Source organism: Phacochoerus africanus, chromosome 4, assembly GCF_016906955.1.
Source record: "Phacochoerus africanus isolate WHEZ1 chromosome 4, ROS_Pafr_v1, whole genome shotgun sequence".
In the NCBI taxonomy this organism is placed as follows: domain Eukaryota; kingdom Metazoa; phylum Chordata; class Mammalia; order Artiodactyla; family Suidae; genus Phacochoerus; species Phacochoerus africanus.
The window spans coordinates 9,188,132-9,197,914 of NC_062547.1; the positions used below are offsets into that span (position 1 = coordinate 9,188,132).

Here is a 9,783-nt window from a genome sequence, read left to right on the forward strand (position 1 = left end):
GGGCGAGCCTGCGGAGGTGTGGGGGGCCCCGTGGGTGGGCCACAGCGGGCTCAGCAGGAGTGTGTGCTTTGATGGAGCCCCTCTTCTTCCCTGCTGGCCTCAGTCCTCATCAGGGGGACAGCTGGGCTGGGCTTGGGTCTGGGGTTGCTCTTTCACCGTGGTGTCAAGTCCCTGTAACCACTTGTGTCATAGCAGCGAGATACATATTATTACCTAGGAGGGGGTGTCTCCGGCTGTGCGTGGTGCTCCTGGGTGTGTCACCTCTGCTTGCCTCTGGGGCTCACGGGGCAGAGGACAGCAGTGGCACTCCGCCCTGGTGGTGGAGGTTTCTTGGGGCCGCAGGGGTTGTAGGTAAGGACTAAAGTAAGTTTCTCCGGCCCAGAGGGGTTCGGGGGTCCCGGGGTTTGTGTCCGGAAGCCCGAGAGAGAGGGTGAGCACAGCCCTGGGATGAGGCCCTGGCCGATGGAGTCCGAGCGAGGCGCTGCACACGGCCGGTCAGGGAGGGGCATCCTGCTCGGTCCCCGGGGGCCGGAGCGGAGGTTCTAGGGGAAGGGGAAGCGCCTGGCTTTGCGTCCTGGCCGGGCTGGGGGCGGCTCTTTGGCAGCTGGGCCGAGTGGCCGGGCCCTAGTCCCTGCACTAGCGAAGCCCCGCCACTGGGCGGAGAGCTTGGCCTCCGCCCGGGCGGAGGGCGGCTCCCAAACTGATCCACCCCCCAGGGTGAGACTTGGCCGCTCTCCTCGCCCCCGGCTCCTCCCGCCCCCGCAGGAAGACCCCCCCCTCCCCCCGAGCTGGGGTCTTAATCCCTGGTGTTGTGGGTCAAAGCCCATTCTTTTCTGGCGCGGTGATCAGGCGTGGGGACTTCCTGCTGGGGAATGTAAGCTGTCCCCAGCTCCTGCCGCAAAGAGAGGGGAGTCCCTCTTAGGGGACGGAAAAGGGATTTCTCTCCCCGCAGGAAGCATGAACTTGGAGCTCTGGGACTAGGAGTGGGAGGGGCCAGGGGACAGAGGTGGGGACAGGCGGCAGGGCGGAGCCCAGAAATCCGCCGCCGGCTGGGGTGGGGATAGGGAGCTGCCCTGGAGGTCGAGGTGCCACAAAGTCCAGCGTGAGGGTGAGGGGCCGCGGGTGGATGAGGCTGGAAAAACTTCCTCCTGGTAGGAGGTGTGGTTTGGAGCAATGCCATTTGCCGAGAGCATGTAGCTGGGAAGTTGTGGAGTAGAACTGGAAGCCCAGTTACTGCGGAACCTGCCGCCCAGAACTGACTGCTGTGTATCCCCAGCAGCCCAGGTGGCCAGGGAGGAGCTAGGCAGGTGCTCACGGCGGCGGGAGGTGCAGACTCTGGGCGCCAGGTTAACAGGTAATAGGCTCCGTCCATGATGGGCAGGGCCTGGCGCTGCCCAGACAGGTGTCTTCTGGGAGCTGGTGAAGGCAGCGGCTGTAGGCCTGCTCTGGGCTGTGAGGAGCTGCTGCTGGGATCTGGGGCTGCTGTATGTCTGTGTGCACGGGTTGTGAGCGCGTCCTTGTGTGGCTTTTTTGGCTGTTTCTCTAGTGCCCATGTCTTGCGTCATGTCTGTCAAATTCTCCCTGATAATTGTACCTCCCCAACACAAGCATCCTATTCAAGTGGAAAGTGTCCCTTGGGGAGTTGTGGTGCAATGAGATTGGCGGCATCTTGAGAGAGGCGGGACAAACAGGTTCGATCCCTGGCCTGGCACTGTGGATTAAGGATCTGGTGTTGCTGCAGCTACAGCTTAGGTTGAGACTGCGGCCCAGATCTGATCCCTGCCTTGGGAGCTCCACATGCTGCGGGGTGGCCAAAAAAAAAAAAAAAATGAAAAAACAACAAAGTGCCCCTTGGGGTGTGCCACCCAGAATCAGCTGATTCAAAGCTCTTGGTGCCAGCTGTGAAGATAACTGTGCAGTTAGGCTCCAGTTAGCATGGGGCACGTTGTTTTCCAGACAGAGATCGGGCCGTTGCACATGTGCAGGTCTGCTCGGAGGCTTCGGTTCTGGGAGAGAGGCCGGCCCTGTGTTCCTCTTTGTTCCTCTGGACCGGGGATCTGCCTGTCGTGACTGTTCCCGTTTTCCAGCCAGTGGAAGTGTTTGCCTTGCTCTGCCTGTGCCTGTCTCTAGAGTGGGTCCAGTGCCTGAAGAGAAGGGGACGATTCTTTTGGTCGTCACCTGCCGGGGTCCAGAGAGTCCACAAGTGAGCTGTGTTCTGGGTTGTTCAGGATATCTGACTCCTGGGGGTTCCGTGTTCATGAGCCCCAGAACCAAAAGGGTCCTTATTTATTTATTTATTTTGGGCCACACCCATGGCATGCGGCAGTTCCAGGGCCAGGGATAGAACCTGTGCCATAGCAGTGACCATGCTGGATCCTCAACCCAATGGGCCACCAGGGAACTCCCAAAAAGGCCCTTAGATGCGGAATGCCTGTTCTGGGTTTGCTATCCATAAGCTGGGCCAGACCAGGCTGGGGTGTGAGCAAGGGAGGCCGGAGGCCACCTGCCCTTCCTTCTGTGCTTGTGGCACGCGACAGGCATCACCGCTCCCTGGGGGTCCCCTGCCCTTGCTCAAATCTCAGCCCCTGTCTTTATCTATGTTTATGTCCCTTCAAGGCGTCCTCCCCTCACCACCCCCACCTTGTGCTGGTCTCCCTCTGGACGAGCAGAGAGGCCTCTCTGTCTTCCTGTGGGTGTGTCCCTCCAGCTCTCACTGTGCCCGCTGCCAGTATAAGTCTCTCTCCCGGGTATCTCACTTGTGCATCTCTCTGGGTGGTTTCTCATCCTGTGTGTGTGTGTTGATTTGAGTCTTCGTCCGTCTTGTTGGGGTGGCTCTTGGCCTTGGAGTCAGAGAACCCTGGGCCTACGTTTCAACTCTGTCTTATATGTGGGCGACTCATTTTGCCTCGAGGGCCTGACTCTCACCTCTAAAATAAGGATATTAATTCTTAATCACATAGGGCTGTTTGGAGAAGGAAGGGGACCCAGGGCAGGGAAAGAGCTCAGTACTGGGGCCCCAGAAGAGCTCTGCAGAATCCTTTTTCTCAACCTGGAGAGGGTGGGGTTCTTTCAACCTGGAGCTTTCTCTTCCTCTTTACGGCCCAGTGAGTGCTCAGGGGAGGAGGTGGCCCTCTGGGTGTGTCTGTGTTCGCTGAATATCCAAGCCCCTGTCCTGGTTCTCAGTGTCGGGGCTTTCCCTCTGGTGCAGGTCTCTAGCTCTGGTTGTGAGTCATCTCACTGTTCTGGGTGTGGGGACTGCTGCGCCCTGGCGCACACTGGGGTGTACGGTGGGTTGGTTTGTGCGTGTGGTGGATGGACGTTTCATTGCTGTCCGTGTCCTCCCTGCCGTGGGGTGGAAGGCACCCGTCTGCCTTGGAGTGTCACCTCCTACGTCCTGCGTGTGCCGGGTGATGCACAAACTTGGGACCTCCTGCCGGGTAACTTGACTTCAGGTTTGGTGCGTGGGGGTGTGGAGGCCCATGGGCCCGTCTCTCAGGGGCGTGTGTGTGTGTGTGTTATCAGTTTCTGTGATCTTAAGAGTGACACTGGCATCGAAACCATCTTTGGCTGGGCCGCCTCCGTGTTTGTCTTCACACTGGCTCTTGGGCAGAAGGGGCTCCCGAGAGCCGGTACTGGGGAGGAGGAAGGATGCGCTTCTGGGGGGCACCCTCTTCCTGGGGCCAGGAGATGGCTTCCTGGGCTTCTGCTGGATTTGCCTGGGTGGTGTTCCCGCTCTGCAGAGACGGCACTGGCAGAGGCCTGTGGCTCTGCACATCCTCTCTGGTTTTTTTTTTTTTTTTTTTTTTGCTATTTCTTTGGGCCGCTCCCGCAGCATATGGAGGTTCCCAGGCTAGGGGTCCAATCGGAGCTGTAGCCACCGGCCTACGCCAGAGCCACAGCAACGCGGGATCCGAGCTGCGTCTGCAACCTACACCACAGCTCAGGGCAACGCCGGATCGTTAACCCACTGAGCAAGGGCAGGGACCGAACCCGCAACCTCATGGTTCCTAGTCGGATTTGTTAACCACTGCGCCACGACGGGAACTCCCCTCTCTGGTTTTGAATCTTTGGGGCAGCTCGTTCTCTAGCTGCTTTTGGCCTGAGTTACACCCTGTCCCTGCAGTCTCAGACGTGTATCCTCTCTGCCTTGAACCCAGAGAGGCTTCACCGCCTCACTCCTTTTTTTTTTTTTTTTTTGGCTCTCCAAGCAGCCCTCTGCCTTAGAAGGTCTCCCTCCACTGCAGCCCATTCCATCGCAAAGGTTACCAGGAGCCGGTGTCGGGTGAACCACGGGGCGGGGACCTAGCAGAGCTGCCTTCTAGAACCCCAACACTCCCCCATTCTCACCTCTCTGGACCTCACACTGCCCGTCTGTACATAGCAGGCAGTGCTGTCCCTCAGAACTTTCTGTAGCAGCGGCAATGTTCTGGATCTGCGCTTCTAATACGGTAGCCATGAGCGGCTGTCGAGGTCTTGAAATGTGGCCCCTACCACCAATGAACAAAAGGTTTCATTTCATTTTCGTTAATTTACATTTAATGAACCACGTGTGGCCTCCATGTGGGACGGCTCGGCTCTAAGGATGCTTCTAGTTCCAAGGTCTTGTGACACTTGGCTGAATGTTTTGCAGAATTCCTCAAGGCTCCAGAAACCCTGCTTTGAGTAGCAGCGGGGCAGAGCCCCCAGCCCCCGGGGTAGCCTGGCTTCACCTGGCTTGGGCGGGAGCAGAAGGAAGGACTGTCTGGGCTGGATGCAGGTGCCAGGGGTGGGACAGGGCGAGGGCTGGGCCCCAAAAGCAGAAAATAGGGAGCTCCTGTCATGGCTCAGGGGTAACAAACCTGACTGGTAGTACCCATGAGGAGGCAGGTTTGATCTCTGGCCTCGCTCAGTGGGTTAAGGATCTGGCATTGCCCTGAGCTGTGATGTAGGTCAAAGACGTGGCTCGGATCTGGTGCTGCTGTGGCTATGGCTGTGGCCGGCAGCTGCAGCTCTGATTCAACCCCTAGCCTGGGACCCTCCATATATGCTGTCAGTGTGGGCCTAAAAAGCAAAAAGGCAAAAAAAAAAAAAAAAAAAAAGAAAAAGAAAATAGGCCCTTGATGCCTGGCCTCAAATCCCCTATCAGCACCCCCATGGTGTTCGCCTAGATCAGATGAAAGGGGGGCTGTGCCAGGAGGCAAGGCCTGAGCCAGAGCAGGCAGGGGGGTTGGCAGCCCCATCTGGCTGGGAGACCAGTGGCTGACCTGCAGCCTTGGGTCCAGCGCCTCCCCTCCTCCGGGGCTGTAGCCCCTTCCCTGCTCCTGATGGCCTTCTCTCCTCCTCCCTGAGCCCCTGGGGCCGAGGCATCTGTAGCAAGTCCCTCCTGAGCCTCCCAGCTGTGCTTCTGGGGACTTGGGGCCTGGGACTCTTGTCCTGAGGAGCTGGCTGAGAAGCCCCCCGCCTGTCTCATTGGAGCCCCGGCCTCTCGGGCACCCAGGGGTCTGGCCTGCAAAGCTCTTTGCCCATCGGGTTTTTAGGCGTGACCCTTGGCGTGTCTGGAGCTGTTGAGGCCGCAGTGACTCACTGGGGAAGGAGGGAGGGTGGGGCTGAGATGTGGGCGAGGACGAGCTGGCTGGCGTGCTCTCCCCCCTCGCTGGCTCCTGGCTCAGCACCAGGATGCTGGGCTGAGAGAAGGGGCCCTGCTCAAGGAGGAAGCCGGGGTGCCAGGGCAGTCTGTGGCTTCAGGGATCAGAGAAGCCCTCCCATGGAATCCTTTTCCTTCCCTGCCCTGCCTGGCTCCTTGTCTGCGGGGCTGGCTTCTCAGTGCCCGACACCGGGGGTGGGGTGGTGGGGGGGAAGCATTGCTCAAGTTCCAGCTTTGCTCTTTTACCAGCGGAGCGGTCAGTGGCACTTCCGGGAGGAAGGGAGGTGGTGGTAGCCCCAGTTCACACCTGGGCCAACAGGCTGCTCACTGGCTTCCTGGCCGGCACCTGTGCTGACATAAATTCTGCAAGCGCAAGTTTGGGTGGCCGGGGAAACTGGGTGGCGGCAGGGTGGTATCTGTGGCTGTTTTCACCCATGTTGTGATCTGCCCGACACTGGAAGGGTTAAGTGCCCGTGAATGTCCATGAATCCTGTTCTCAGAGGTACACTCGGCCCCTGCAAGATTTAGAGTTCATTCCCCTCGAAGGCTCCTCAGGCTTCTGGAACATTCTGAGGCTAAATTGGTCATACAGAGCACCTTGCTCATGATTGCTATCCGGACAGGATCAAAGTCTTTTTTTTTTTTTGTCTTTTTGCCTTTTTCTAGGGCCACTCCCACGGCATATGGAGGTTCCCAGGCTAGAGGTCGAATCAGAGCTGTAGCCGCCGGCCTACACCACAGCCACAGCAACGCGGGATCCGAGCCGCGTCTGCAACTTACACCACAGCTCATGGCAACGCCAGATCCTTAACCCACTGAGCAAGGGCAGGGACTGAACCCACAACCTCATGGTTCCTAGTCGGATTCGTTAACCACGTGCCACAATGGGAACTCCAGGAGCAAAGTCTCTAACTCTGTATCTGGCACATGGGGTGCATTTAGTGAATGTTGAGAGGATGCATGAGTGGAGTTAGGTAACAGTCTAATGCGGCATATGCACAGCGCCGGGCTGAGCGGTGTCTGTCCCTGTCTGTCCCTTGCTGGTGTTCTCTGCAGCATCCCGTGTGATGTTGGACATACAGGAGGCATGCCTGTATCTACTGATTGGTTGACTGACTTCGGGATGTAAACAGCTTTAGGGTGGCCCTTTGGGCAAGGTTCTGCATGGCTTCTGGCACCCCCACCCGGTTTCTCAGCTGGGCTTCTGGATGGCTGCTGCGCCATTTTGCGTGGGTGGCTGGAGGCCTGTCTGCCGCCTTCCCTGGGCGCCTCTGCAGCTGACAGCTCATCCTGTGGCTGGAGGGTGTCTTTGCTCCTAAGTGCCCGGCTCAGGGCCCAGTGGGCGCAGCCAGATGGGCCCTGACTCATCACATCCCTGAGGCAGCACAGCTGTATTGCAGCCTCTCAGGCTTGGGCTGGTGCTGGAGGGCCCGGGGCTTCCTTTGTTCAGCTTCTGCCTGTGGCTGGACTCCTGCAGCTAGCTCCCAGCTGGTGGGTGTCCTGAGGCCTGTGTTAGACAGGGTGACCCAGAGTTGCTCAGTGTCACTGGGGGGCCAGGGGGTGGGGGAGGGCACCGGGATCCCTGCTCACAGGTCAGCCTGTGGCCCCCAGGTCTGGAGAGCAGTCTTATGCTGGTTAGAGCTGCAGGCCTGATGTGGGGTTGGGGGAAGAAATACAGACTCAGAGCCCAAGCACAGTTGCTCTTTTATGGTGGCCCCCCTGAGTCTCAGTTTCTCCATTTGCAATCTGAAGACAGCAGCGTCTCCCACCCGAAGCTGTTACAAAGATCCCAGTGAGAATGTGGATGCTGCGAGGGCTTGTATGCCAGAGCTTTGTACACATGCTTTCCTCTCCCTCCTTTTCAGTCCTTATGAGTCCTTATGGAAATCCTTTTTTTTTTGTCTTTTTCTAGGGCCACACCTTTGGCATATGGAGGTTCCCAGGCTAGGGGTCTAATCGGAGCTGTAGCCACAGGCCTACGCAACAGCCACAGCAACACAGGATCCGAGCTGCGTCTGCGAACCTACACCACAGCTCACGGCAACCCTGGATCCTTAACCACCTGAGCGAGGCCAGGGATCAAACCCGCAACCTCATGGTTCCTAGTCGGATTCGTTAACCACTGAGCCACGATGGGAACTCCTATGGAAATTCTTTATCGTCTCCATTTGCACAGGTGAAGAAATGGGGGTTCAGAGAAGTCAGTGGTTGTCATTGTTGTTATTGTTGTTTTGGCTTTTTAGGGCCGTGCTCGCACCCTAGGGAAGTTCCCAGCCTAGGGGTCGAATCAGAACTACAGCTGCTGGCCTGCCTCACAGCCACAGCAACACCAGATCCAAGCCGCGTCTGTGACCCTACACCACAGCTCACAGCCACACCGGATCCTTAACCCACTGAGCGAGGCCAGGGATCGAACCCACATCCTCATGGATACTAGTCGGGGTCGTCACCGCCGAGCCATGACGGGAACTCCAGTTTCAGAGACGTTAAGTGACGTGGCCAGGGTCACCCAGCTGGCGAGGTTGCAGAGCCAGGATTTGAATGGGAGTCTGGCCTCCTCTAAACCCCCTTCCCAGGCTGATGTGCATGATGCGACTGGCGCCGATGACCGCGCTGGGGGGTTGGGGTTTCAGTTTGGCTCAGGGGACAGAACGCCAGGGTCAGGGTTTTGAGCAAGTGGACTTTGAGTGCGAGCCTGATGTGACCTTTTTCCTAGGCTGTGTGACCGAGATTCCTGAGACAGACAGACAGACACTGAGGAGAGGAGAGGAAGGCGGGGCGGGCTCCTGGCAAGGCGTCTGCTCCTGAACCAAGACCTGCCAAGGTCAGTGAGTAGGAGGGAGGGGGGCGGGGGCGGGGGGCAGGGTGGTTTGGAGATGATGGGGTGCAGAGGGTGGAGATCGAGATGACGTGTGGCCCGGGGGTGGGGGGATGGGATGAGGGGCTGGTTGCCTCTGGTGCCGTTGCACCCACTCTCCGTCTGTCTTCTCCGCTTCTGGGCCCCCGGGGAGCTCGCCCATGGTGGCAGCAGGTGCCTTGCAGATAGTACTCCACTCCCGGCGAGTTCCCAGGGCCAGAGATCCCTGGCTTTCTCCTCTCCTCGTGCCCTTGCACCCCCGAGCACCCACTGCCCTGAGCTCCGTATCCTTCCCTCATCCAGATGGAGAAGGAGGAGGAGACAACCCGGGAGCTGCTGCTGCCCAACTGGCAGGGCAGCGGCTCCCACGGGCTGACCATCGCCCAGAGGGATGACGGCGTCTATGTGCAGGAGGTGATGCAGAACTCCCCTGCGGCCCGCACTGGGGTGGTCAAGGAGGGTGAGTCACCACGCGGTGCGGGCTGGTGCCAGGTGGGGTGGGGGAGGGTGGCGGGGGGAAGGGCAGGAGGCAGCCCAAGTGGGCCAGTGGCTGTGGAGGGCCCGGTCCCAGTGGCAGCAGGATGGCCCGAGCCTTGCCCTCCCCTGCCCGTCCTGTGTGGTGCGCTCTGCCACCAGCGAGCTCTGCCACTCTGGGCACGTCCCTTGTCCTCGCGATGCCTCCATCTCCTCGTCTCTACAGTGGGTGTTACTGTACCTGTGAGTCGGTCCCCAGGCCCAGCTCGCAGGGGCTGTGTGTTGTTTCCCTGGGACCCTGGGCGGTCTCACCTGCCTCCTGCTCCTTTCTGCTCAGGGGACCAGATTGTGGGTGCCACCATCTACTTTGACAACCTGCAGTCAGGCGAGGTGACCCAGCTGCTGAACACCATGGGGCACCACACGGTGGGCCTGAAGCTGCACCGCAAGGGGGACCGGTCCCCCGAGCCCGGCCAGACCTGGACCCACGAAGTCTTCAGCTCCCACAGCTCTGAAGTGGTTCTGGTGAGTGGCCCGCCGATGGCCGGCCCCTCCCCCAGCCTCTGCCCCCTGGACCTCGATGCTCCTTCCCCCTCCTGCTCTCCCCCTCCACTCTCTGTCGAGCCAGTCTGGTTCCTCCTGTTCTGTGTGGCCGCTGATGCTGCCCCTACAAGTTTTCTGTCCCTCTCTTTCGGAGGGGCCCCCGCGTGGGGACCCACGCCTGCGGTCTGGTCCTAGATGCCAGAAGGGGAGTCGGCTGCTTTGCAAGGATCTTTGACGTGATTTCACAGGGGCCCCGCTCTGCCTCCCAGACACGCTTCTTCCACTT

At 59.3% G+C, this 9,783-nt stretch overlaps 1 protein-coding gene across 12 annotated transcripts in view; it reads left to right on the forward strand.

Moving 5' to 3' along the window:
* Positions 1–9,783, forward strand: part of AHNAK (AHNAK nucleoprotein) — a 104,554-nt gene that overhangs the window by 3,395 nt on the left and 91,376 nt on the right. For all 12 annotated transcript variants that reach the window (XM_047775532.1, XM_047775530.1, XM_047775520.1 and 9 more), the window contains exons 2-4: positions 8,340–8,447; positions 8,784–8,940; positions 9,292–9,479. In XM_047775532.1, coding sequence (XP_047631488.1) covers positions 8,784–8,940; positions 9,292–9,479 — 345 coding nt within the window. In that variant the 5' untranslated portion in view covers positions 8,340–8,447. The remainder of the gene's footprint in view (positions 1–8,339; positions 8,448–8,783; positions 8,941–9,291; positions 9,480–9,783) is intronic.